Here is a 27,928-nt window from a genome sequence, read left to right as displayed (position 1 = left end):
GACAATGTCTTAGCTTAAAAAAACGAATGCGAGTAAAATTCCTTCATGTGATTATAACCCGCTCTTTTTTTCTGGAGAGGGAAGGGAGAAGGTTTTCTTAAATAACACGAGTCAAAAACATCCGTTTTAAAAGGCAAAGCTCTATCCTTCAATTTTGCCTTTTCAATGACTGTATTTTTGGCAATCCAACCAAAAACATACCGAGTTCACCCTTCATTTCTAAATAATTAGATTTGTGATTTATCTTACTTAATTATCACAAATCACTGATCAAACTACCTCACAAAAAACTTTATTCACTCAGTTACCAAAAACCAAACATATAGGTTTTGCTATAGAGTATTAGTGGGTATTAGGAATTACATGATATAAATATATAATTCTGGACAAATCTAAGAAAATGACATATAATCTATTATACTGTATATAAAAATTTCAAAAACTATTTTCTCAATTAAACCTCGTTAAGCATTTTTGCCCAACATAGCTACCATATCACATCTGGATACCGCATGAAATGTAACCGGGAACTATGAGCTCTAACGAATGATTAAATTGTCAAATATACGAAAGAATTCAAACAAAAACAAAAAATTAACGAAAAAATGAAACAACAATAGTTGAACTAGTTACACCAAGTCATCATGTGAAGGATACGACGACTTCCGCTCATGTAGACCCGTCTCACTAACCGACAGCGGTCCTTTCCAGGACTACTGTCACCAAAACCAAACCAGGTAACACACTGTCACTGCAGCTTCAGATCGTTTAGTGTTCAACGAAATAGGACGTAAAACGAGCCGATCAACAAGATAAGAGAAACTGGTCACACCAGTTAAAACATGTTCAACTAAGGGTGTCAATACGTTTGAAAGTAGAACCATACGCAAGACTCGGAACTTTCTTAGTCAGGCTGTCCACGAAATTCGCACGAACTATCAAGCTACTTGGAATCTTATCACACATCTAAACCTTTTACTGGTAAATTATGCGTTCAATTTTACTAAAAAACCGAAAAATGGCTGTTGTGCAAATTTTTTCGATTGCATTTCAACAATTGTACGATTTTTCTTCCGCGCTTGTAATAAAATGTGGTTAAAGGTGCCGGATACTCTTGGCAAACTAGAAAGTGATTTTGACCGGCTACCGAAATTTACTGACAACTCTGTCTACTGAAAAAAATTTAAATGGAAAAGAAAATGTAGAGATAGAGCCCGACTGCAAGAATGATGACCACATTTATGTTGAGGAACGTTTCCGCTCTTGGATCTCGTTCAAGCGATGTGATCATGGCCAGCCGCTCGTGTTGTTCATGAGCTGCTTTCTTTGCTTCTTCTGTTCCAGCCTCGTAGCCGCAGAACCACGAGTACAAACGCTTTATTTTCGATTCTGGTGGATGCCCTGAAAGGCAAGATGAAATGTGAGGGCAGTAACAACAGTATACTAGGTAATAATTAGATAATGAGCTCGAGATTTCTATCGCGTAATGGTTGGTGAGTGCTTGGCACAAATTGACACGAGAGAGTTTTCCTAATCTATGATTGGTCCCGAAAACTCATGCAACTCTCTCAACCAATCAGATGCAAAATTAATAGTAATCACGACTAAGTCAACGCCATGTTCTCATCCGCGCTGCAGGCAGTTTGTTCTCTTCATGCAGATTGCTTTGAGTTTACGTTAACTCCCCTGATATTCCCTTTTTTTCATCAGATTGGCGTTGGTTGTACGACAGAAAGTGCTCTTGCTTGTTCAAATTTACAAACTGGTGGGAAAATTATGTTCTCGAGGGCGATAAGTGACAATGTCAGGACCGCGTTTGGAAAAATAAAATTTATAGGTCGTTAATTAAAAGCTTTGAGTCAAAACATTGAAAGTGTAGCATCAAAAACAACAGCAATAGTAACTGACAACTTCAAGTGTTCACTCACTCGATGGTCTCAAAGTCACGGTCGGCGTTTCCTCAGTTGCTCCCTTCTCCTTGTCTTCATCTGCCTCTATCTCTTCCATTTCTATGTCATCCTCCTCAGGAATTTCTTGCTTTTCAATCTCCTCGTCCCTGGCTTCCTCCATGACATCTGTGTCCGATGGCTTCTCGTGTAATGTCCACCAGGTCAACCGAGCAGTCTGAGGTTCATTAACACTTTAGTTAGCAAGGCTTTATTTCGCTCTGTGATTGGTCCATAAAATGCGTGCAACTTTCTAAACCAATCAGATTCAATCAATCAACCAATCGCGACTTGGTCACTTGCGTTTTCCCGCGCTGTGAGAATTTTTTTTGTTTTATTTCTTTGCGTTCTAATCGGCGCAATTCAGTGCGCGGCTGAACAAAACTGACCATTTACGCATGACCCACGTTTGACCGCTGAGTTCAGTAAATGCATACACACAGTGTTCTACTCACATTTCCTTCAGGCCTCGGCTTAGTGAAGTAACTGATTACCACAATAGTGAAGACTGTGATCCAAAAGAGGATCAGTGCAAAGTACATGTAGTGAACCTTGGCTATGATGCCCGGTCGAGTGTCCTCTTCACCACAACGAGGCTCTAAGTGAGTGAAGTCCAGGATCATTCGTATTGCGCCCACAATAAAGCCCACGATCATACCCCAGAATGCACCCTGAGATGTGCGCCAGAAAAAGAAATTACATAAGTAAGTAAATTAGTGAAGGGAATATCTCTCGTAGAAAGGTAAACACTGCCGCTGTTGCCTTGTAAATCTATTCCGCAGAACAGGTGCAAATATTTACTGGTAAAATTTCCTTACTACCCACTACTTCACCATACATGCAGTTCTTTGATGAAGGAAAACGAGGGCGAAAACAGTAGATTACCTTTGGGACTTATGCTTTGTTCTAGAATACAGTGGTATTTACTTCCTTCGGTCGAAAGAAAAGCTCCGCATACGAGTGAAGTGACACAGTTGTTTTTTTATGTTCAGACTAACTCAGAGTATTTATCCACTAATCACCTCTGTATAACTCGACAAGTAAGAAATTTTAAAAAGAATACCTTTCTTTTCTTGTTAACACTTTAAACCATTTCATCAGTACATATATTTTATACATATTCTAAGGTGCTGACAAGGAGAATTTGTTTAACAATCAGTCACTCTTACGGTCAAAGGGTTAACTTGGTCCATCTTGCTGTATTTGTGATGAAAAAAAAAAGGCACGTAAGATGACAAACCTTCTCCGTTGCCTTCGTCCAGAGGATGGAAATCAAATACAGGGCTGCTATCGGCGGGGAAAAATATGCACTGACAGCTTGGATGTAGATGAAAAGCTGACCTCCCTGTACACTCTGAACCACAGGGATCCACAAGATTCCTATTCCTGTCATTATTGCGACCATGATCCTATAAAATCACACAGATGTTTCGAATAAAGAAATGGCCGGCCCTATTCAAACTGCCATTTAGGAGCCATCGGAAATCGAGACTACAAAGAATCGAGCCTTTTTATAACGCGCAACTCTATCGAAAGTACGCTATTTTTCATGTAGAATACGCTATTTTTCGTCGCGTAGCTTTCGACGGGTGAGCAAAATCCCACAAAAATTTGCTAGATTCTCTCCCAACATGTAACCTTACAACTCAGCTGATGGTAGCTGACGTGCCACTATGCTGCGGAGGTTGGAATCCGAAATGCTGGTGAGATATTAGCTGATTAGCCTACGTTCAAAAATCCGAGAGGAAATCAAGTATCTACTTCAATTTCATAACACGCTAACGTACATACGCAATTTGATTGGTTCCTCCTTATGAAACATTCAAGGACAGACGCACAGATGATGTCATCATTAACAATACTGCTTCCTTATTATAAAAAAACAAATGGATTTCACGTCATTGTGCGTCTGTTCGACAACAGATCACAGAAGATGTCAAAATGTGGTAACAAGAACGGTGTCGGCAACTTTTCCAGAAGTGGCTTTCGATGATGTAGTAACTCGCTGTGCCTAACCCAACACGAGAGCCTGCTGGCAGGCTAAACGGCGGTAGAATGTCATACAGAGTCTTAAGGAAAATTTTAATAATTATTGATTAATTATTAATTGGTTAATTATTTCACGTATGAAACCACTGTTACCTTCCCACAATCATGAGCTCCCTAACTGAGGCCTTTTTTCGAAACCTGCCGTACACATCGATGGTGAAGAGCGTACTGGCGCTGTTGAAGATTGAGGTCAAGTCACTCATCAAAGCAGCCATCATTACTGCCATCATCAATCCTTTGAGACCTAAAAAGAAGAGAACACAATTCAAATTTTCATAGAAAATTTTTAAAATAATTTTAAGGAGATAGGGAGTAATATGACTCAAGGAAGACAATGACACACGGATAGGGTTTTGCAAAAACGTGTCCAGGAAATTTCATATTTAATCAGTAGAGGAGACCCTATCCAGTTTCATTTTCGTTTCAAATCCTATTTTCTTTACTCCAAACTCACTATGGAGCACCTTTCGATTGAGAATCCTTAAACCAAAACTAAAGCAATCACAAGGGCAATCAGAGTAAGGGAAACATCTCTAGGAGCCGAGAAGAACTTAAAGTAAAGGGGCACGAGTTTTCTGGACCAATCACATAAAGAAATAGCAAAAACAAAGCAATCCAACATCCAACACTCACTGAAAATTTCTCAAATACATTTCACAACAGGTACTGCATACCCTAGAGACCTATCTATCATTGCTGAAGTTCATCCTCAAGTTTCCCAAGCAAAAGGCAGAAGGAGTATCATCATTCCCTCTGAATGGGATGCTAGCTCAGATTCCCCTCTAAGAAAAGAATGATAAAAAAAAATCCAACCACAGCATCTCTAAGGGCATTGATAGTCACCTGCAGCTTACCTGTTGGCAAGAGCTTGAGAACAAGCTCTGGGTATGCAATGTTGGTGCAGCCAACTTCACTTCCACAAATCTCCATGCACTTTTCTGGGACACTACATGCAACACGGTCTAGAGATACAACCAAAGCAGCAAATTGGTAAGAAAAGCTGGAGAAATAAGGACTTAGATAAATAAATTGATGTCATACCAGCCAATATTAAAAAAAAATTAATAAATAGTCTGAAGAAACCTCAAATGTCAGAACAAGCTGCTGTTAAAATGAAGAAAATGTCTTATGTTATAAAGATTCCTTTAAAAAACTGGGAAACAAGAACCAAAAACTGCAAACAAATACAAGCACCAAATATTGGGTCAATTTCCCTGAAGGTGCCATTTTGGCTTGTATCACATTATATGGTTGCTGCTCTTCGCATCAAACAATAGCTATTTTGTTTGCATGAATCCTATGGGGATCAAATTCTCCTTGTGAATCCCACAGAAGATGTAACAAGAACAGTGTGGAGAATATATACACTGATCTTATGGTGTAAAGTATTAGGAATGGATAAGTTCATCTAAACCCCCTCTCCTTATACCCTCTCTCACACATCTCCCCCTCCCTTACCTGGCGACAACACCCTGCTAATCATTCCTGGCATAACCAGGGTGAAGAGAGGCAAAATCTTAATGTAGCTAGCCAACAGGCAGGCTCCCTGGGCATGTGACAAACTTTTGGCAGCAAGAGCTCTTTGCACAATGACCTTGCATAATAGAAAACAAACAGCTAAATACTAAGCTGAAAGGTGATTGTTTAAATTTGCACAACCTTTAAAAATTCTAAACTGTTGCAGGCATTCTGTTGGTGAAACAATGCTAAAAGGTAAATAGCACAATAGAAACAGCAGAGCAAAAAATGAGGGAGGTTTGACCCCACGCAAACCTTCCTCTTCTTCTGCCTAGAACATACTATAAAAAATACATGATGCATGAGATGTAGGCAAGACCTGGTTTGGCCCCCCATCTAGCATTTCTAAACACAAAAGGTTAGGATTGGGACTCAATCCTGACCAATTTGTGGCTATAGAGATTCACCATTAAGGGCTGAACCTTGAACCTGTTTAGAAAAGAGGAAGCCAAAAATACCTATGATTTGCAGAAAACTTCCAGAGAATCCTTTAATAACAGGTATTAGGACTTGATTGGTTTTCTTCAACAACTTTTATTTTGCCCTGTACAGACCAGAACAGGTTCATAACCCATGCTCCTTCTGTTGACAAGTCCTATATTCACAATAGTCTCTTCAGTCTCTAGTAGGTGTTCAGAAAGTGCATAGAATCAGAAACTAATCAATTGGCCTCAAACATTTCCTGCCTGAATATAAATAACTTCTACTCACTATGATGATTTTAGATATATGAAATTCATATATTTGCAATGCGGTGAAGAGATGAAATTAAGAGCTCCTCACAGCTAAGAACACTACTGAAACGAGTAATTGAAAATAGGACCTGAAAAAAAGCTGTGAGGAGCTCTTAATTTCTAGTCACTACTTAACATAACTTCTACTTTTATACAAGAGACTCATAACAAACCTGGTCTGCACACCAATACCAAATTGAAGCAATTGTCTGTCCAAATATGAACCCCGCCCAAGGCATGTCAGAGTTGACAGGATCTCGCAGCATGACAAAAGCATCTTCCCTTGGCCGGCCACAGCTGCTGTTTGAGTACAAAGTATCATTTGAGACTGCCATCATATATTTTTGCTTTAGACCATCATAACCACCAACTTCAGCAAATCCTAAAAACAAAATAAACACAAATTAACAAATTGGTTCTCTAGAATTCATAGTGATGTATAGGCAATGGTTTTCAAACTGATTACTTGGCCAGTTTCACTGGTGCCCTTAAGAGCTGATATCAAATTAACCCTTTTACTCTCATGAGTTACCAAGACAGAATTGCACCGTACAATTTTTATACAATGTCAAGCAGGCTAGTGACAAGAATGAAGAAGGATATCAACAAGGGGATTACTAGTTGATCCAATACCAAATTCTCCTGACTAACAACATAAAATTGTATGTCAGAGAGTGAGGAGAATTACTAATGAGATCTTGGGAGTGATAGGGTTAAACTCAATATGATGGATGATGAAACAAAAGCGACCATCTGCAGTTAATAATGACTTTTAACTTTGAATCAACTTGGAGGCCATCTGAGCATCCTGCTGAAGTATTAGATCCAAAACTCTTCCATCCTTGGAGAAAAATCCCCAGGAACAGAAAACTCTCAAATTTTAAAAATAAAAGTTAAAAGTTTAAGATATAAAAAAATTTAAGCAATTTAAAACACCAGAGGTTCCAGGGAGGAGGAGGGGTACTTCCTCATAATAGGTGTACCCCTCAATGGGGTCACATTTTCAAGACTGGATTGACCATGAAGGAGTTACATTCTCAATAGAATGGTATTTTTGAGATTTTGAGGGGTAAGAAGATTCTGGTGGGGAGGGATTATAAAATGGGAAGATTTAGGGTTAAAGATTGTTACCATTTAGTACCAAAATTTTTAATCCTTGATAACAGTAAAAATGGTTTTCTTAGCCTTCTTTAGCCACAAACAAAACAAAATTACCAAGTCCCATGACTGTCAATGATCCAGTAACCATGAGGAAAGTACAGAGAGTGTCTGTGTAGATCACAGCTGTCAGTCCACCTGTTAAAATACCAGAGAATAATTTGAGTGGGTTATTGCATTGTAACATCAAGTAAAGCAAATATACTTGCAGATGAGCTGCATTTCTAGCAAATGCAGACAAAAAGCCTGAGAAAATTCAGGCTTCAACGGAATTTGAACACTAGTTGTGGCAACATCCATCTAAGCTACCAAGCTATACACGACATTGAATGTAGGTTAACCCTTCAACTCCCAGGATCTGATTATTAATTCTCCCCTCTAGCTACCACACATTTCCTTGTAAATTAGTGGTGAGAATTTGGTGTTAGATCAAGATAACAACTTCTACCTGAGTATATACTCTCACTACCTGTTTGCTGGATCATGTGTTGATATTTCAGGGAGAAGTTACATGCTAATCACCTCTAGGAGTTTAAGGGTTAAATCCCAAAGCAGAAGTGAATAGTGGTAGATATCTACTGAGCAGTGAACAGAAGAGGTAAATATCCACCACTTTGAAGTGTGTATCACATAAAAACCACAAAATTCGTTTTTTCTATCAATATACCAAAAAATGGTCAGAAATTAAGCTCTTGATGCATAATTTTTTTCTCTGCAGCCACTTAAAGGTGAGTGATACCTGCTAATCATTTCCAAATGAGCCAATTACCACAGGCAAAAGCATTTATTTAGTCACCTGCATGATATATGCTAACTATCCATGTTATTTTTTTTTACTCCCAAAAGTGACCAGAAAGAAATTATCCTCACAATTCTGATAACTGTTGAAGCAGAAGGTCACGAGGAACAAGAAAAATACCCACTTGAGGAAATTATATGAAAATAAAACTAACTTCTCAGCACTAAATCTAAAGAAAAGTATTTCAGAGAGCCCAAAGAATTGATATTTAGAACTTAGAGGTGAAAGGGTTAACATAATAAAAGACAGTTTTGTCAAAGTTATGTATGATCTCCTCTACCAATGCAAACAAGTTTCTATCTCCTAAATGTAAGTTACAGATTTTTCCAATCAGGAAAGCTTGGGAAAAAACTCAGAAGGTTGACAGCCTAATGGCCACTTGAAGCCTTCCTGTCTTTTCACAGGATACCCAGCCACTGATGAGTGGATCCATTACTCAACTCTTCCAGGTTACCCATCCCTTAGGACAAAAGAGCAAAAACAAAATCCTAACCTGTGAGAGTACAGAGACAAGTCATTCCCAGCATCAACAAAATGGCCAAATATAAGTTCCAACCAAGAGCCAAACGGATAAACAAGGCTCCAGAAAATAAATTAACCTGAAATCAAAGTAAGTGAAGTACTTTTATACCAGACATCCATCTGACGTTTATCTCACAGCTCACATCCTTTTCTTACCAGATGACTGAGAAGTTTTCAGATCGTGTCAAAACTTTAAAAAGCTCTTGAACATGATTGGCTATGACACCAGCCCAATTTCAGTACTAATATGATAGTGTATTTGTCATGCTTATAATTTGACAGTGTACAAGTTATGCCTGTAGAATTGGGCTGTATGCATCATGTGCAGGTGCTGTTGTCATGCATTTCACTGAGTTGACTGTTTTTCTTTAATGAAAATGTATAACCAACGGCTAAATTGTTTCTCAAATTTTTTTGATTTTTGTTCATTGGTAATAACGCTTAGCCTAGTAGTATTTTTAAGAAAGTTTTTGTACATTAAGTGGTCAATCATGGCATAAAATGGAATTTTTTTTAATTGCCTTTTATAATACCTCCTTACCGTGGGACCTGTGCTTAGTGGTCAACCTGAATTTAGCAGTCACCTTGTCATTACCCTAGGTGACAGCTTAATACAGGCTCAACTGTATTAACCATACCATATTTGGAAATCTTGGAGTCTTCTGGAGAAGAACCTTTTCATTAGCTTATTCAGCTTTTGCTAAGGAATCATGACCCCAGTAGAGTTTTATCCTCTTCATTTATAGCCCTATTCAAATTGTTCATTTAGTACATGGCAAATTTCTAGACTCGTCATTTCATCTAGCCTGCCTTTCAGATGAATACCTTAATTTATAAATGGAAAATTTAATTGAAGTATGGCAAAAATGACACCAACTTACAGATATCTTTGTGAAAATGTACAGAAGAAGAGACAAAACTGAAAGCCACATTCTAAGTCTTCTTCCTCCATAGCGACGGGAAATATATTCTGGAAGGGTACAGATCTGCACACAACAAAGAAAAAAAGATAACATCCTGATGTTAGTAATTAACCCTTTGACCCCTCAGAGTTACTTAGCACCTAATTTCCTCTTACAACATCATCCCTGAATCACACATTAAGGATGTGAGAATAACGGAAATGATCACCAACTTAAGAGGCTCTTGATTGTCAAACAAATTCTCCTTGCCAGCACCTTAGGCAACGTATGGAGAACACTAAGGAGAATATGGATACTGATGCACCAGGTTAATTGATACTAGTTAGTGAGTTCAGGCATGTCATTTATGGCAAATGACAAAAAGACTCAAATTTTGATCAATTTTCCTCTGATTCTTAAATAAACACTGAGGAAAAACTGCAAGAAATTGTTTGTTCATTGTTAATTTGAAGATCTTTACTCTTAAAAGCCGAAAGTAACTAGTTCAGTTTTAACCATTTGTCATTTGCCAGTGTCTAACACAGCATCTCAAATTGTTGCTATTTATTAACCCTTTTGTATTGAAATTGTCATCTCTTGTGTTGCCAGCATCAAGCAATTTTGAAAAGAAAAATGAAAATGACACATTCATTTCCTAATTAGTAATTCCTATTTAAAGCCATTTCATTCAGGGCATTTTCTAATATAATACTATGTTTGTATAAGAGGCCATTTCAAAGAATTCAGTTACAATGGAAGAAAGCCAAATAGTCCTTTTTACAGTTCCCGGCGCCATATTAGATTAGTAGCCGCGCAAACACGATAGCGAGGCTGCCGGTGACCTGCGTATTGCAAAAACAGTAAATACAGCTGATCGGAGAAGTCTTTCGTGGTTCAATCGCTTCTAAAATGGTGCTATTTTGCAAGGATATGCAGATTACAACGCTAGAAGATATCCAGAAGTTAAAAGTGAAGGATTTAAGGGAAATTTTGCGTTCTAATTCGGAAGCGACGGGCGGAATAAAAGCAGATTTGGTTTTAAAAGTCTACGCGATACTCATGCGACATGTGCTACGACCGGGTGAGTATCAGCGGCAAAGTAGCGATAATACTGCTCAGGATCAACAGAATACAACGGAAAATAGTGGTGACTTCAAGTACGATGAAACTTTAAGACAAATCTCTGCTCTCGGATGGTCCACTGATTTACGTCAGCTTCCCGAACTAAATTTTATTCAGCTTTACGATTACCTGGTTGTGTCAACGCGCAAGTACCGCCACATTGTGCTCAAGGGAACAAATTACTAGCATGCACTGTGTAAAAATACATGTACAATTTCATTTTTAAATGAAATAAAGTGGGAATTTTTGGTTCCATGATAACTTACTATATGGAATCCCAATAGTTATTAATATGCATTGACATGCAAGTGGTATTATTTGGAATACAAAATTAATGGAACCCAAGGGGCTGATTACAGGAAGCAGGCTTAGACTGATAGCTGGGCTTCTGCCACAATTTTAAAATGCAAAAAAAGTAAACATTTCTACCTAATAATAAATAGAAAGCAAAAACTAGAATCAAAGATTGGCCGGTGGTAGTAAAGGGGGTAAAAAGTTTGTCAGAAGGCCACAGACAGTTGAAATTTGTGTTGCATAGGGGCTCAATGTATTAGGTAAGGTACCATCTAAAATGTGGTAGGTCTTAATGCGGCCAATTGCACGCTCCACGTGAATGCGCACTGAAGCAATGCTCATAGTCTCTTCAGTTTCAGCTGCTGTCATTTCATCACGGCCAGCCAAAAATGGTGGCATGTTTACTGTAACGCCAGCAGGTACAATTGCAGAAATGTCAAATCTGCGATCAACCATGACATTATCACCCACTTGCAACAAATCTAATACACCACTCTCTCTTGTTATTTGCTTGTCAGACACACGCCCACCCCAGAGATCTGACAAAAAAGTGACCTGTCCATTTGGGGTTACCCCAACTAGCAACTTCCAAGTATTATGGTGTTTATAATCTGACCATGTCTCTGACTGAGCCAGCATAGCAGATGGTCGCTGAATGAATAGCTCAGTACAGTCTAAAATTATCCTGGTTGTGGCATACTGGGCAAACTCCTTAGGCATGTTTTTGCGAACAAGCTCCTGTGTGGGAAATGGAAACAGGTCCTTGAGCTCATGATAGAGCAAATTTATCCAGGTGATGCAGATCCTGGAAACCAGGCTGGCACTGATGCCAAATCTGTCGGCAAGGTCCTGTACAAATAGACCAGCTTTCAGTCTCATGAGCACCAGTAGGAACTCATCCAGAAAAGTAAGCTTCCTTGATGGTCCAGGTTTACTCTTGTTATCATCAAGTTGATAAGGCTGGCTTTCCTTTACTAGATTTTCACCCTTCCAGTACTGCATTTTGGAAAGCTTTGGCTCAATGTATTTGTAGAAGCTTATTAATGCCTCATAACTTGGGAATCCGGTGTAAAATAAAACAGCAGCATTGTCATCTTTAATTTTGTCAATGGAAAATTGACGTTCCAATAACACAGCATTTTCCTTTTCTGCTTCACTGAGTTTTTCCTGGCAGTCAGCTAGCTGAGTTTCAAGTAATTAAATTCTCCTTTGCAGTTCAAGGACACAATCAGGCTCTGTTTGAGGGGACTCACACTCCACTTCAGCTGCATTTTCATCACACTCTGAAAATGAATGAGCAGCATCAGTTGACGCATCAATAGAAGGAAATACTGAGCAGGATCCAAACTGCAATGCTGATGCTGCTACTCCAACAGTTGACTCATCCATCTTTCTTTCCTTTGGTGCCTTTCTTTGGTTTGATTGCTTTGTCCAGCTAAATATACATGGCTCTGCACCTTGTAAATAAATAAATAAATAAAACTTATTAAATGTGACAGTAATCATTTCAGATTTATTTATTATGAGTTAATCTGCAATTAAATTGATTGCTTTTGTGAAGTCCAGCAATATTAATAAGCATACATTAAATATTCTATCATTCAATGACAAAAATCACAAGACATGAAACACTTTAAATCATAAAGTTTACAATAAAACAACAATCGTCGAATAAAACAACCAAAATCTTTGATTTGGGAAAAATTAAACGAATCCTTGTTTCTAAAGATCAAAATATCTTAGAATTTTGAGTTTTTCATAGCTCAAATCACGAACGCACACAACAAAAGCTCGACAATATCACAAACCTGTCTTCAAATTCCAGCGACCAGAAAGTTTTTTCGAGATATCTTCTGCCCGAAAATGCTCATGACAGAGGACAGTGGCGGTGGAAACAACAAAGCCGTCCTGTCCGTGTCGTCGCTTGATAAGTGAACACCACCGATTCCTTAGCTGAGCGTCCTTGGGAAACTCGAAGAAATGATAACTTGTACGAGTACCGTTTACATTATAGGCGCTATTATTGCAGTCAAAGGCTGCACAATACTTTCCTCTTCTCTTTCGAGGGGCGGAGGATGTTTCCCCGACGCTTAAGCTTTCATTCATCCCACCAAAGACTCGACAAACCAACGAAACGCTTGAAAACACCAACAAACTCTTATGCAATGCCCGAATCGGGTCACCGGCAGCCTCGCTATCGTGTTTGGGCGGTTACTAATCCAATATGGCGCCAAAAACTGTAAAAAGGACTATTCTATCAAAATATCTTGTTATGTGGCCAGAAAAAAATAATTAGCTATCATTGGTATTTAAAGATGTCAAAGCTTTTTCTTTTTAAGAGGAAAACTCCATACATCTTGACATAGTTGTTTGCTTAAGCAAAATTGTTTAATGAAAACTTACCCCACCAGCAATATAAACTGGTAGAAACACCCAGCCAAGCAACTGTAGAAGAATTATTGCCTAATAAAAGAACAAACAAAAATCAGAATCACTAGTCTCAACAACTCAGTCTACTCCAAGCCTTCAGATACTATATCTACCAACTTTTTTGGAGTCAAAGGTGAGAGACTTTCATCTTTGAAGTGTCTGCCATTTCATGGAGAGCTCATGCAGTTATATCAGATTATGCAAAAATATCTGCTGCACCTTGTCCTGTACAAGCAGAGGTTTTTGCTAATTCACAGCATTTTCCAGGACAGTCACACTGTCTCTAATCTTAATTCTGCACAAAGCAACCCTCTAAAACTCACAACTCAAAGGCTCAATTGACAAACTAATTTTTTACATCAACAAAATGCTCCACTCCCATCTTTGCATATGAGGTTTTTTAACTGTTTGCTCCTCATCAAAAAATCAAACAGCATAGAATTTTTAAAAAAATGACAAAATCTTGACAAACTCTTGGTTTTTGTTTGTTTATTTTTTTTTTTTTTGTGTTGTGGTGCAAGCTTATTTCCATTCCTACAAGGTACCAACCAATTCCATTGGGTATTGGTAATGAAACACCAGCAGTTATTCAGATATTACAACTCTATCCAAATCTCATCTGCTTAAATTAACAAATTAACTTTTGATAAACTATTTACATTGAACTCAAATGCTCCAACTCCAATTCCACCAGCTGCTCCTGATCCTGCTAATCCAATAAAATGTTCACTGCCAATGTTACTTGCAAAAAGTGATGCACCAACCTATTTTCAAAACATATTTTCCATTAACATGATGTTAATCTCAACTACCATTTGATAAAAGAATTATTACAGTTCACCACATTTAGTCTTTTTATCAACCCTTCCAAGCTGCCACTATTCTAGTGGCCATGGCAAGCAGAAAAAAAGGATTGGAAATTGAATTTTTGGCAAAAGTAGCATAATATGGGGACCTGACTATTCAGTTTTCAAAAAGTGAGCCATAACATTTTAATTATTTAATTCTTATAATCTCCAGGTAAGTGAGATACACATTTCCATAAAACATATATTGATGCTTCAAGGATATAACACAAATTTATAGAAAATATGAAATTTAACCAAATCCAGAAAGGAGGCCTTCTGGGAGATCAACTTACCCACTTAAAACAAAAGTAGTTTAAAGGAGCTAAACCCCAAAAATAATATTAAAAGAGAACTAGTTGCCACAAAGATTATTCATATATGTTTGTTAAAATATACTTTCCTATTACAGGTCAAACGAATGCAAGAAAAAAAGACAGAGAAACCCAATAACAACATGGAACAGGGTTTTATATCTTTAACTCCCATGAGTGACCAAGACAGAATTTCTCCTTACAATTTCAATACATTATCAAGCAGACAAGTGATGAGAATAAAGAAATAAATCAATCAGGGGATTATTAGTTGATCAAATACCAAATTCTCCACTCTAATATCATAAGGATTGTGTGGTAACAGTAACGAGAACTTGGGAATGAAAGGTTTATCAATAAAAGCCTTCTTTACAATGAAACAAGATAACTTTACATACTGGAAGCCAGGTCATAAATCGTCCAGCCAAGAAATAGCCACTGACAGTTCCACGGTTGGACTTGAACATAGCCTGTAAGAAATTATACAAATTACTGTGGTCATTGTGAACAGTGGCATTCACAAATAGATTTAATAGAAGTTATAAAATTTCAGCTGAAGGCATCCATAGTAAAAGGATGTTATCATTAGTTTTAAGCATAGGACGAAAAAAAAGGACACTCTGCAAAAATTCAAACCTCTGCCCTTCTGATTTCTCAGTCTGATGCTCTAGCAAGTACCACTGTCCTCCGGGGATGAGATAAGAGATAAGATAAACTTTATTTATTTATTCACGGTGGCCCATTCAGCTACAAAGCTGGTATCTACATAAGCTTGGCTATCGTATATACTAAGTTAATATGTGATAAGCATCTCAGACAATTTTGAAATCAACAATATGTAATGCATAATATGAGCATAACTAGGTAGTAAAATTTTAGCTGGTAATTGAATAAAGAAAGATGTTTTGTCACAATTAGGGAGGGGAGAGAGAGGAAACATAAGAGTACCCTAGAAGGGCAACATAGTATATTGCCTGTAGCTTGGACAGTGGTAGAGCATTTGACTGGGAAATTTTAAGGATTCTTGTTGGGTACTTGTTGCTATCCTATATGAGTGACAAACAGGAACATCTTTACTGACCAACAAGGTAAAATAGTGAATACTTAGAGCTTATTGTTCCCCATCACTTATGTTTTAGTATTGGACTGTCACTGATTGACACAATTTGTGAGTATGTTACTACCAGGAAACCATGTAATTGATAAAGAAGGTCTATTTGTTTTAATAAATCAACCTGAGAGAAACTTATGCGTAACATAATTGATTAAAGGATCTGTATCATTAGTTCTTGAATGCAAATTTCAAACGCAGGCATCCGCCAAGTATGTGCTTGAGTAATTACTGTCTGGATTAATTACAAAAAAAACACAATAGACGCTATTCTTATTCAATGACATGTAAATGAGTTGCGGGGTATTCTGAAGTTGCTCCACAAAAAATTCACAGAGACTCATGAACAATCAGTTCAGGTTTGTGTCCAGGCTTTACTAAAAGAATGTATCTAGTTTTCTGTTTTGCTTTACAGTAAACCACATTAGAACCAGTGTTCAGTGTTAATTGGAAAACTGTGTGAAAATCATGGGTTAATTTTCAGGAAGTGTTAAAATGTTTTCACATGATTTTCAAATATTTTTTCACATGCCTTTCACGTAGCAGATTTCACACGATTGTCGACTGTCATGCAATCGCCTCATATCTCGTTATTCTAAAGAACCAAACATATTCAGTAACGTCAGACGCTTTTTCTGTGTCAAAGTTTATGCACAAAATTTGCGTGTGGAGCCCTCACCCAAGTGATAAACTTTTTTCTTTTTTTATTGAGTTCTTCCCAAACAGCAACTTAATATTTGTTTTTAAATTAGCACACTCGACATAACAAAAGATTACAGGGAAATAATACACAAGTATTAATGTTACCAGCCGCAACAGCGGAAATAGCATTGTTCGCTAACTACGACTTATTATCGATGAAACGTACGATAAATATTAGAGTTAAGGAATATCTAAAACCAACAGGTGCTTTGGAAATTTTGTTATCAAATAAATATGAAATAAAGAGGTTATCACATGAATAATCAAACATTCTTAATTCATGTGATTATGTCTAACCCACCGATATTGTAACTCTACGATGAAAGGAATTCGCTCTCAACTTACGTTGGTTAAATGTGTAAACATTTGAGACCACGCGTTTGCAATTTCCTTGTGTTTAAAAGTGTATCAGTGATCTAGTCGGAATTTCGTTAAGATTTGTGAGACCCGTCTGCAGTAAGGCAAACTCAGAAATAGTTGTCACCTCTGAAAGCGCAAGGTGTACGATGTTTAGCGAGATCATAAAAACCAAACAAGTTAATTACTGTTATTATTATTGTTCTTTCCGGCCGAGAACACGCTAAAAGCCCGTCAACAAAGGTGGAAATTGCCGAGATATTAATGCCATTAAATTGCAGTTTTAGCAATTCAAACCTACAAAATAATTCGAAGCTGTGACATTCATACCCAATCGAGCCGACTTTGAAATGAACAAAGCACAGGTGGGCTGGGTGTTGGGCCAAAGAAACAGCTGAACACAGGCTTCGCTAAGCTCAGCTTCGCTCAAAAGATAAACAGCACACTGAATTGAGGAATACTCACGAAAAGTCCAACACCAAGTATGACAATAAAATACAGCACAACTATCACAATGTCCCATGCCTCCAGTCCGGGCGGTTTGTATTGAGTTTCAGCCATAATTAACACCACCCAACTTCGCCTTAGACGCAACCCACACTAGTGTAAGATAAATGATTATGCCAATGTCACTCTTTTGGTTTAATTTTTCGCAGGATTACGAAGTCACGGAATAACAACGTTGATTGGTCAACAATTGTAAACTGTTGCCATAAATGTGTGTTCTGATTGGTTCCCGGAAAAAAAGCTTTAGATTGGTGTCTGATTCCTAACAAAACTAGTTAGCGCAAGTAAATTGCGAGGCAGGAAGCTGTTGTCTACGCTCTTGATTTACTGAGCTGTGTTCTTCTTATTGTTTACTGAATCATCGTCACAATGGAACCAGGTATTTTTCGACGTAATTTGCTTTTAACAATTATTGGGGAGTTAATTTTTCTGACAATAAGTAAGGATTAGTGCTCATAATAAATGCGGCTTCGATGCAAAGATCGGAGACACGAAATGTGTTTGAAAATCTTCAAGGCTCGTTAGTTGTAAATGATGGCCTGCTACAATATATTGATCACGGAAATATTTCCATATAATCCCATACTATCCAGAACAAAACTGTAGTCCCAAAGCAAATCTATTGTTTTCTCCATAGTTTCATTCTCCTTGAGATGTGTGCTTAAAGGGTAACTGAAGGCAAACTTTTCCCCTCTTTTTTTGTCCAAATACATTCCTCTTAAGTTGAAGAATCCTAGATGAGCGAATAAACGATATATCGTGCAAAACCAAATTTTCCACAAGTATTTTTGACGCTCAATCGACGGCCATATATGTATACTGAAAATGGTCTGACCAGGTCACGTGATGAAATACGTCACAGTGGGCAGTGAAAAGGATCAAGTTAAGACCTTAAAGTAACCGTCAACTTCGCCCTTGCTGTCCAGCTGCTACCGAGCGGGGAAAAAAAGATTTGTACCATTTTGGTACAAGTCACCATTTAGAGACTATGAAATACGAAGTGAGAAATAAAATACTTTCTCTAAAAAGGTCAAATTGTCGAAACGCGACGGATCGCGTATCTGTATTCAGAGCCACAGGTAAATTGCCTGCCATGCCAAACAGCGGTTAAAAAAATATATTTATTTCTCTTTCCTCTCGACCATTATCGAGTCTGTTACTTATAGATGTATTTTTAGTCCTAGCCGGAAAGCTTTTAACTTAGGATTCTGTCCGGTGTATATCACTGTGACCTCAAGCCCATAAGTTCTGGAGTGAGCGTGACATGAGCGCATAGTGTTGTCGTGTATTATGGGAGGTCTTCATCTGGTTTCGTGAGCGAAACTCTTCTTCCAAGTTCCAGAAATGTACAAGATTTATCCTTTATTTATCGTTTTTAACAGAGATTAGTGAGCTGAACAAATGAAGACCTCTTACTGTTGTAACATTGTGTATTTTTCCAACGCGTTTCGTCTCTAGTTGAGACTTCTTGAAAAATGATTACAACTAACATTGAACAGCACATATAGAACATTCGTCTGCCTAAGCCTGACTTCCAGTGGAAGTGAATAATGACAGAAACATGCTGTAAACCGAAGTTACAAGAAACGCCTTGTTATGAGCACCACACTCATGCGTTGTTTCTCATTTGCGACCGGAAAGTATGATGAGATCAATCTTGTCCACAAGGTTACTCGTTTAAAAAATGTACCACTGTCAGCTGAGTGAACAATATATTACTCGCCCTCGTTTATCGTGTATAAAAAAAACCGACATCCTTAGAGAGAAAACCACTAAAGCACATGATATGAGACTGCCTAGCACCCACAGCATAGTGTCTTGGTTGAAAAAAACGAACCAAGTCAGCGACACAATCGTGCGACGGAAATAACAAGCATAATGTTTCTCAAATTGCGAGCTTAACTATAAAAAATATGTATATTTTTTCACGCTCAAGTTATCCAAAACTGTACCACTCTTAGCCGCATTGACATATATGATATGAAAGGAAAACAACAGGATTTCAATCGAAAAAACGAAAACCAGGAAAGCGCTGTGTAGTGATGTTTTATAACAAAACAAATGCAGACGGAGTTAGCCCTCATCAATCTCCAGCTGATAAAAGTGTGCTGCGGCAGTAGGTTGCATTTGTTCGAAGAAAAAGAGAACCTAACAGTTGGGCACTAGGTTTGAGTCAAATTTGCAGCAACTATTTCCCAGCTGACAACTACAAAGGATTCCGTGCAAAAATGGCTGGATTTTAGCTCTAAGCTAGTATTAAGGAAGTCTGCAGTTCCTTCAATTCATTCAAGCGTCTCCTACTCCTGGATGCTGCACAATGCATCTGGGTTCTGCCTGCAACTGTTCCTCTGTAACAGCCTCCAAATTTTTATTTTTCACATCTACTTCTTGACGGCAGATTTTTTTCTTCCTCCCTCCACATTGATTGGCAGTTTCCTCACTGACACCTTCTAACAAAAGAATCAGTACAATAGCAATTCTTATCACGATGTTGAATGAAAGAAATAAAGAACTGACACAAGTTGTATGGTTGGTTTCACCTGAATGAACAGTTATCAGCTCTGTAACTGTCACAAATGTGAGATATGACTTACAATGAGGCTGTAAACAAGAAATCTAGACAACAGAAGGGTAAACTAAGTTAAAAATAGGTTAATATTAAGAGGATTTTCAATTCTACATGTACGAATCCTATTTTTTTGCTGCATTGTGTTTTACATTTAAAGCCGAGAAATCTTTAATCGTTCGCCAAATTCAATACAAGAAACCTTTAAACCGATTCAAACGCGTTGAAACGTGTATAATGTGGAAAACTACTCTCAGAAATGAATCCGTCCAATGCACCTCCACAAGTGTGTATGTTTATATTTTCACCGCGGTCTTCGGAAGTTGCGTGCGTATAGCAAAAACATAGGCATGCGTAGCATGCAAGAGTTGTTTTTTTGGCTGGGCTGTTTAAGATAGGATAGTTTGTGTGCTTAATGTTTTAATTTTTGTCACCGCAAAGAGCATAACTTTCAAAATATGAAAACATCGCAGAAAAGCAGAAAAAACTAAATTTATCTGAACTCATACAGATATTATGTGATCTACTATCTCTATTGTCTTAATACTTCTAAGTTAAAATGAAATGCATCGGTGCCACGCTTACTGCTATCTCCTTCGCAGCCGTTGTTGGGTCTCGTCTCACAACGCCCTCTATTTCCCGTTTGAAAGAGAGAGCGCGCGTTGCGTGACGAGACCAAATATCGGTTGCGAAAGAGACTGCTTACTGCCGTTCCTCCAAGAGAGAGAAAGTCAAAATTATTCGTCTACAGTTAGTTACCTCAAAAATATACTTCCGCGTAATTTGAGACCTGGCTTGGTCAATGTGGCACCTGATCGATGGATTTCATTTCAACTTCGAAGTATTTAGATAACAGAGAAAGTAGTTCAAATAATATCTGTGTGGGTTCAGATAAATTAGATTTTTTTCTGTCTTTCTGCGATATTTTCGTTTTTTGAAAGTTATGCTCTTTTCCGTGACAAAAATGAAAACATGAAGTATACCAACTGTCCCATCTCAACCCACCCAGCCATTAAAATGACTCTTGCATGCTACGCATGCTTATGTTTTTTACAAATTGTTGTGGTTCAGGGATAAAGTAGCTATCGAGTAATTGACTGAATACAAATCGTATAATTCTTTCTTTGATTCTATTCGATCTGTAAGAGACAATACACAATTCCTAAAACTCTAACAGCGAGCGATTTATGAAATTAAATGTCGAAAATACGAAATTACAATACTGAAAATCAAACTGGTTACAAAACAAATTACTTCTGTGGCGTTATCCAGTCAAAAGTTACTAAAGAACAGGTCAGCGAAACGGGAAAGAAACGGATCAGAAGAAAAACTACAGGTTAGCTAGCGAGGAACAATACTTTCTCTTTCACAGCTCAAAATCGTGTCATTTGATCTCGAGGTAAACTTACGAAAACGATTGCGTCACCGACTGTCAATCAAAGCTAAAATCAAATGTCAGTCAGCTAATTTGTAAAATCAAAAATCAATTAAAGAAACAATTTGGACTCACAATTCTTCGCTTTCTTGATTGAGGCACAGGCAGACAACCATGTGAGTTTGAGACTGCGTGACGTCAGTTATTTTATACGCTAGTTGAACTCCTACATTGTTTGTAATTTGCAACGGTCGATCTCAGCAAGACGTAAGTGATTCCGAGAAATGTATCATAAATACCGCAAATAGTAACACTTCATCGCCCTCATTTTGCGGAGTTTTGGGACGGTTAATTCCCCACTTTGCACTGATGCCCCTCAAAAGGCAAAGGAAAATCACAAGGCGTGCAACTTCCACTACCGTCTAGGCAAGCCTCTAGAACTTCGCCGAATTTCTTCCGCTTCCAAATGTTGCTCACCTCCCAGCTTCGGGAACGTTAAAACTCGATAAACGTTTAAGACCCAAGACAAAAATCAGTGCAATTGCCCGCCTCTAACCACCTCAAAAGCCTGCTCGATTTCCGACATTTGCTCATCATCCGCCGTCGACACGGCAGATGATGGTCGATCATAAGCCTTCGATTAACCGTATTGTTCTAAGGAAATTAATCACCATTCGAGCTCAGATTTCACCCCTCCCTCCTCACGCCAGCGCATAGTGTGTCGTCGAAAGACGGTACAAGCCAGCCCTCTCCTAAGACTATTTTACCACTTCCGTTCCGCAAACGGAAAATAATATTAGCCAATCGGAACGAAGCTGCCAGTAGTAGCTTCGTTCTGATTGTCTGATGTTTTGGAGGGGCATCAGTGCAAAGTGGGGAATTAACCTTCCTTAAACCCCGCAAAATCACTCGAGACAACACAGAAAAACGAAGGTCAGTGAACTTTATTTATCTTACTGTCATTAAGTGGATTTGGGGATGAAATGTTACAATTTGCGGTATTTGTGAAACATTTCTCGGGATCACTTACGTCTTACGTCCGTTGCAAATTACAAACAACGTAAGATTTTAACCAGCGTATCAAATAACTGACGTCACGTGGCCTCAAACCCACAGGGTTGTCTGCCTGTGATTGAGGCGGCCCCGGCGCACGGGTTCTTGATGCCCATGATCCTCTTCTGACTCGCGCTCTACTTTTGGTTCGTCCTGGCGGTTCAAATCGCTAGGACCTGATTTAACCAACAGGCTCATACGCCCTATCATTATTTTCACCTTCTATCGAGGCCCCAAAATCCGAATAATCATACCCTGAAATAGAACTGCTTTAACTCGAACCACTATCCGCCGTGATTACTTAGCTAAGTATACACCGGCGTGACGTACCAGGTCACATGATCAAATTCGAAGCGTATATGGCGAATGACTCACGAAGCTGCATTTGGGACAGTTTTGCGAGCGAAAAAAGGCACAAAGAGGCGTTCGAAGTACTTTGTGTCTGTTTCAATATGTTACCCGAGACCTTCAGACATTATTCTGAAAAAGTGACTTTTTAGTAGTCTGTTGCCCTGTGCAGAAATGTTACCTCAGTTACGTAGTTCTCAATATTTCACTTCGACATCAGGGCATAAAACAGAAAAAATCTTACCTCGTCAGATTCGTTCATTTCACTCATAACTGATAACATTCTGTTTTACTCCTTCAAAAAGCTAGCGCTTTTGGGATATTTCAAAACTCGCGGAGGTAGCTTATTTACCTTTTGAAACCTTAGGATGATCTTCAACTCAGAGTTTCACCTGCCAGCAAACAACAGTTTCTTAGAGTATAATTTTATTTATTGAGCGACCAATGCTGAATATTTCCTTTTCCAGATCGTTCCCATCTGCCTACTGAAAAGCCACCTGAAGTAAATGACGTCAACCCTGAAGAAACGGACGAAGGAGCAATGTTAGATGAGCGTAAGCTACCCGATTTCTCCTCCACAATTTTTTTAATGAAATAAATTTAAATTGATCTCTTTACCTCCAAGCTCGAAGTCTACTTCTTCATATAAGGGCTGCGGTATAACTTTCATTTCATTTCCAATGTCTTCTTGAGAATGAGGTTCACACTTATTTCACCGCTGCGAGTTATAAACTCGAGTCCAAAATGAATCATCCAACTTAACTCAAACCACAGGCGGCCCAAGCTCCAGCTGTGAGATGGTCATCTCGCACAATAACAGTCATAGCGGAATTATAAGAGTTTGTATGAGAATATTTACGACCGCTCTAAGGAATAAAACAATACGTCAAATTCTCAATAAAAATACCTCACCTTACTTCCACAGCGTATCACGTGTTATCTGATCGTTTTCTTTGATGAAAAGAACCCATTTTAGCGAGTTGTCCATTTAGAGGTTTTCGACGTACATAAGAAAAGCCCAAGGTTAAAACAGCAGTTTCCTTGTCAGCCACATTAGCCATTTCTAGCTCGCCCGCTCCTTCACTCTTCTCCTCTGATTGAGTTCTGGAACAGGCTAATGGTCAGCTATCATTATGCAATAATGCTTTTGTCCATTTTTCACACCAACCGCTGCAATATTGCATTGCCAAATTTATGTTTTAATTGTTTCTAGCTTGTCTCCTGTTACCAGCCATAACTGTTAAGTATTGCAATAAACCGAAGGGGAAAAAAGTGTGTCCATTCAAGATACTCTTCTTGAATTTCAGATCAGATTATCAACTTAAGTGTGTTCTTAAAAGTGATCCACGACGTCTACTGCAGCTTCAAAGTATCTTCTTCAGAAGTAAATGATATAGCGTCATCCGTTTTCGAAGCACTGTCTGTGATCCTCGAAAAGGGTCAAAAGTTGAAAGTTCAGCAACCCAAAGATAAACAAGATCGAGTTGTAACTTACGGCGAGCTTTTTTCGGTGAAGGAAATTTTGCCCATCGGGAGTTTCGTGGAAAATACAAAAATAGCGCTTCCCAATGAGTTTGACTTCAACATCAAGTTAAACGTGGGAGAACTGACCTTAAATGAGGGATGTAGACCAGGACGCGTTCGAGTAACGTTTGAGAGTAACCGGCAAGTATGGCTTAAAAATCTTGGTGATATGTTTACAGAAATGATTGCAGCAACTGTGAAAACAATGACAGATGATGAAAACGAAATAATTAGGGAATCAGGTACGCTGCTCATCACAGCGCATAGACCTTGTCTTCAATTGCAGTGGAAAGGCGCAAACCACAAAGAATTCGACATTAAAGTTGATATCATGCCAGCAATTTCATGTACTGATAAGTTCATTGCGGAACTTGCTGAGGACGAAAATTTTCCGTCAAATTTCTACAACTTGATTAAAGAACATCCTTGCTACCTTGTACCAAAACCTTGTTCACCAGATTGTCGGAAATGCTTCCACGTGTCCTTTGCTCAGGCCGAGCTTTGTCTGATGAAATCCTTAGATGAATGTCATCGCCGTTGTTACAGAGTATTAAAATGTTTACTGGTTAATCACATTTTGAGCTCTTACCAGATTAAAATGGCCATCTTACACCATGTTTACGTCCAGAAATGTAAAACACCCTTGGCGGATCTTGGTGAGGTAGTAGACGCGCAGTGTGTTTTAGGTGTTCTTGATTATCTCTTGTGTAATTACCTGGAATTGAAAATGCCTACCTTCTTTTTACACAACTGTTGTGTTATCACAAAAGATGGAGAAGGAACACAAGCTTATTTGGATTATCTCGTAGACGCGACTGATCTTGACCTATCGACGTTGCCAGTCGTAGATATGGAAGTGCGATATTCGTACAAGAACTATGATTGGCTTGACATATTTGCATGGTTTGAATTCCAGAAGCGTTGCCTCTTATTGCTGATGGAAGTGCTTCTTTACGTGGCAAAATTTCCGCCTCACCCAAAGTTATTTCCTTACCTCCATAGAGTCCTTAAAATATTTGTTAGAAACAACACTGGAGGAATTTGGCATGAAGGGGAAAAACTTGTCGTGAGTCTTTTAGGAAGGCCAACAGCTAGAAAATGGATCGACATCATACCACACTTTTCTTCAAGGGTCTTCATCCCTGCCTTCTCACTGATCCTGGAGGAAATCAAAGTAATCTTTCCGAATGCAGAACTTAAATGTAGTCGTTTTGTTGGGTCAGCCTCTCCTATCCGGTTATGTGCGCCTTGCCCAGTTATGGGATACTCTCAAGCTTCGATGGGATCTACTACTTTCTGCCAAGGTAATCTTCATATACGAATGGGAGCAATGTGCTATTTCGCTCGGTTAGAGGGAAAGTCCTGGTTACCCGTTGCATTTGGCAAGATGTCCTTCATTGATACACGCGAAGCCCTCGGAACTTATATATCCGATCACGTAGCTTTTTACGAAGCCTTAAAAAGGGGTCTAAGCTCTCTACTTGTTCGAGGAAACATTGTGAGGCCTGATGCAGGAAGCGAAAGTGTTGCAAGCGCTGATGAAATTCCCGACTTTAAAGGTCCGTTTTTCTACAATGTGCGATATGACGGGGAAGCGTTTCAACAAAATATCATCTCTATCTGGCATTTCAAACGCTGTCTTATTATTTTTCTTCTACAAGGAATGCTGACTGCAATTTACTTGCGGAATCTATCGGATGCGATTCACCAACGCTTTAATTCGACCAGCAAGAGCACAGCGATCGTAAAGGCTAGACGCTAGCTGAAGCCATGCACACGAACATCGGATTACACCCTGGGCTCCCGATCGCGCCCCGAATCGCTAGGAACACTTGCGACGGACCAATCTCGGTCTCCCGTAAATGGGGAGCAGCAATACCACTGTAAACGAGATGATTAAGCTTTCAAGACCTAACATCTTCATCTCCTCGAAAAAGACTTCCCCCTCCTCACTTGAACTTACCTCAGTTATTACTTAGGGGCCGATTCACACTTCAAGATGAAGCTACATAGGTCTGCAGTAAGAGGAGGTCATTGTTTTATCCTTAGGTATACTGTTGGTCGATGTTGTCGCTGCCGGGTAAGGTCTCAAATAGACCAAATGCCCGGCGGTCAGAAATTTCACAGAATTTCCACCAAAGGGTCCTTTCAAACTTCTTAAGAATAACAGATGTTTGTTTAGAAATGTCAAGCGATTCCAAAAATTAACTTTTTTTTTTAGTGAGCAAATTCTCCGAGCTTGAGCATACTTTAATATCGCTCGGTTTTCGACACTTAGAAATTGTAAGCTTCTGATCAGACCGCCGGACACGGTCTCGAATAGACTGAATGCCCAGTATTTAGAAATTCTCACCAAAATGCCACTAAATTGTTCATTGAATCTTCTACAGAGCATCAGATATTTGTTTAGGAATGTCAAGTGATTAAAAACTTAATTTGGTTCTTTAGTGGACAAATTATCCGAGCTTGAGCGTTCTGGAACGTTTCTGCGTTTTGGTATGTTACCGAAAAACCAACATTACTAAACAAACATTGAATATACTCAACAGGTTTTTCTGAGGTTTTCAGTAGCATTTTTGTGAAAATTTCTGACTGCCTGGCATTCAGTCCATTTGAGACCGTGCCCGGCAGTCTGATCAAAAGCGTAAGTGTGGACAATCAAGCGATATATGTCATCATAGTTAGTCTCCTCTACTAACTATGATGTCATGAAGCCCTGTTCAAACGGTCATGATAGTTGATGATAATTTGCGATAGTTTCAACTTTTATTCAGTATCATTTACTATCTTGTTTGCATTCGAATGGTTCATGATATTTTCTGTTAGTTGCCAAAATCACGCATCGGGTTCGCGTAATTGGTTAAAAAAAAAGGCGCGCGCTGAGGTCAGCAAAGTTTGGGGCATTTGAAATTTTAATGAAGAAGTTGCGTGTGGAAGATACTGAAGCCTACAAGGAGATGATGTGAATGGACTACGAGATATTTTAGGAATTTTTTTACGGTTACTTCAGTCATTTTACCATTTGCCATTTCGGTTTGAGCCTGTTTTTGGCAAAACTGCTGATCATCCGCCCGTTCAAACAGCAAAAATATTTCATCGACTATCAGGTCGAATTTGAAAATGTCCAAACTACATGGTTGTTGGTGATAGTCGATGATAGTTCTTGTTTAAATACGCCTGATAGTTGAAACTATCATAAAAAATTATGACCGTTTGAACGGGGCTTAACACTGAAACTATAATCTTCTCCTCCTCCCTCCCCTTTAGACATATTTTACAACCACACATGCCGTGCGCCATATGAGAAATTTAGCCAATCACAGTCACAGATTTTGAACTTGAAATTGCAAATTGAAGTAGACAGTTTCATGTACTCTTGTTTTATTTTTAAGAGTTTATTTGAGTTTTTTAACTTTTTAATCTCAAATTGGTCACTTTTCAAATATGAAGTAATACCTAAGTCTTCATTTGCGTCAAAATGTTGTAGATAATTTGACAATTTTTTTACATCTTTTACTACGGAGTTGGGCTCCATAGCTCTAGCCTCTTTCTTGAAAAAAAAATTTAAAACCCCACTTGTAGTTGTAGTTGTAGTCTAGTCTAGTTGTAGACTAAGGGTGCATGGAGCATTACGTGACATCCAAAAGAACTTCGCTCTGACAAATGACCAACGCTCGAAACGTCAACTTATGGTGGCCAATTTACATTATAAACTCAATTGGTATTAAAGCAATTGTCTTGTAATACCCTTC

General features: G+C 38.6%; 3 protein-coding genes across 3 annotated transcripts; 1 reads left to right on the top strand and 2 right to left on the bottom strand.

Moving 5' to 3' along the window:
- Nucleotides 1-276: 276 nt before the first annotated feature.
- Nucleotides 277-17,625, bottom strand: LOC113684259 (sodium/glucose cotransporter 4). Its single transcript, XM_027201603.2, has 15 exons — nucleotides 17,269-17,625; nucleotides 15,032-15,103; nucleotides 14,134-14,238; nucleotides 13,448-13,507; nucleotides 9,608-9,712; nucleotides 8,698-8,803; nucleotides 7,463-7,543; nucleotides 6,421-6,629; nucleotides 5,454-5,589; nucleotides 4,850-4,957; nucleotides 4,089-4,239; nucleotides 3,187-3,355; nucleotides 2,402-2,617; nucleotides 1,929-2,124; nucleotides 277-1,401 (listed from the first exon to the last, which is right to left on the bottom strand). The coding sequence occupies exons 1-15, from the start codon at nucleotides 17,362-17,364 to the stop codon at nucleotides 1,184-1,186; spliced, it is 2,028 nt and encodes a 675-aa protein (XP_027057404.2). The 5' UTR covers nucleotides 17,365-17,625; the 3' UTR covers nucleotides 277-1,183.
- Nucleotides 10,816-13,220, bottom strand: LOC149039630 (uncharacterized). The gene is made up of 2 exons (XM_089183495.1): nucleotides 12,853-13,220; nucleotides 10,816-12,501 (listed from the first exon to the last, which is right to left on the bottom strand). Exon 2 carries the CDS (start codon nucleotides 12,044-12,046, stop codon nucleotides 11,210-11,212), a length of 837 nt encoding a protein of 278 aa, XP_089039621.1. The 5' UTR covers nucleotides 12,047-12,501; nucleotides 12,853-13,220; the 3' UTR covers nucleotides 10,816-11,209.
- Nucleotides 17,584-27,928, top strand: LOC113684260 (uncharacterized). The gene is made up of 3 exons (XM_089183492.1): nucleotides 17,584-17,689; nucleotides 23,120-23,206; nucleotides 23,960-27,928. Exons 1-3 carry the CDS (start codon nucleotides 17,680-17,682, stop codon nucleotides 25,936-25,938), a joined length of 2,076 nt encoding a protein of 691 aa, XP_089039618.1. The 5' UTR covers nucleotides 17,584-17,679; the 3' UTR covers nucleotides 25,939-27,928.

The sequence above is a fragment of the Pocillopora damicornis genome, chromosome 9 (genome assembly GCF_964200805.1).
Source record: "Pocillopora damicornis chromosome 9, jaPocDami1.2, whole genome shotgun sequence".
Lineage (NCBI taxonomy): Eukaryota > Metazoa > Cnidaria > Anthozoa > Scleractinia > Pocilloporidae > Pocillopora > Pocillopora damicornis.
This window is presented reverse-complemented; position numbering and strand designations above follow the sequence as displayed.

Excerpts from the sequence above, each read along its gene's own strand:
- LOC149039630 (XM_089183495.1), bottom strand. The coding sequence starts at position 12,046 with ATGCAGTACTGGAAGGGTGAAAATCTAGTAAAGGAAAGCCAGCCTTAT.
- LOC113684259 (XM_027201603.2), bottom strand. The coding sequence starts at position 17,364 with ATGGCTGAAACTCAATACAAACCGCCCGGACTGGAGGCATGGGACATT. Across the intron at positions 4,240-4,849 it reads TCTCAAGCTCTTGCCAACAG|GTCTCAAAGGATTGATGATG; the intron begins GTAAGCTGCAGG and ends TCTTCTTTTTAG. Across the intron at positions 2,125-2,401 it reads AGCCGAGGCCTGAAGGAAAT|ACTGCTCGGTTGACCTGGTG; the intron begins GTGAGTAGAACA and ends AATGAACCTCAG.
- LOC113684260 (XM_089183492.1), top strand. Across the intron at positions 23,207-23,959 it reads AGGAGCAATGTTAGATGAGC|ATCAGATTATCAACTTAAGT; the intron begins GTAAGCTACCCG and ends CTTGAATTTCAG.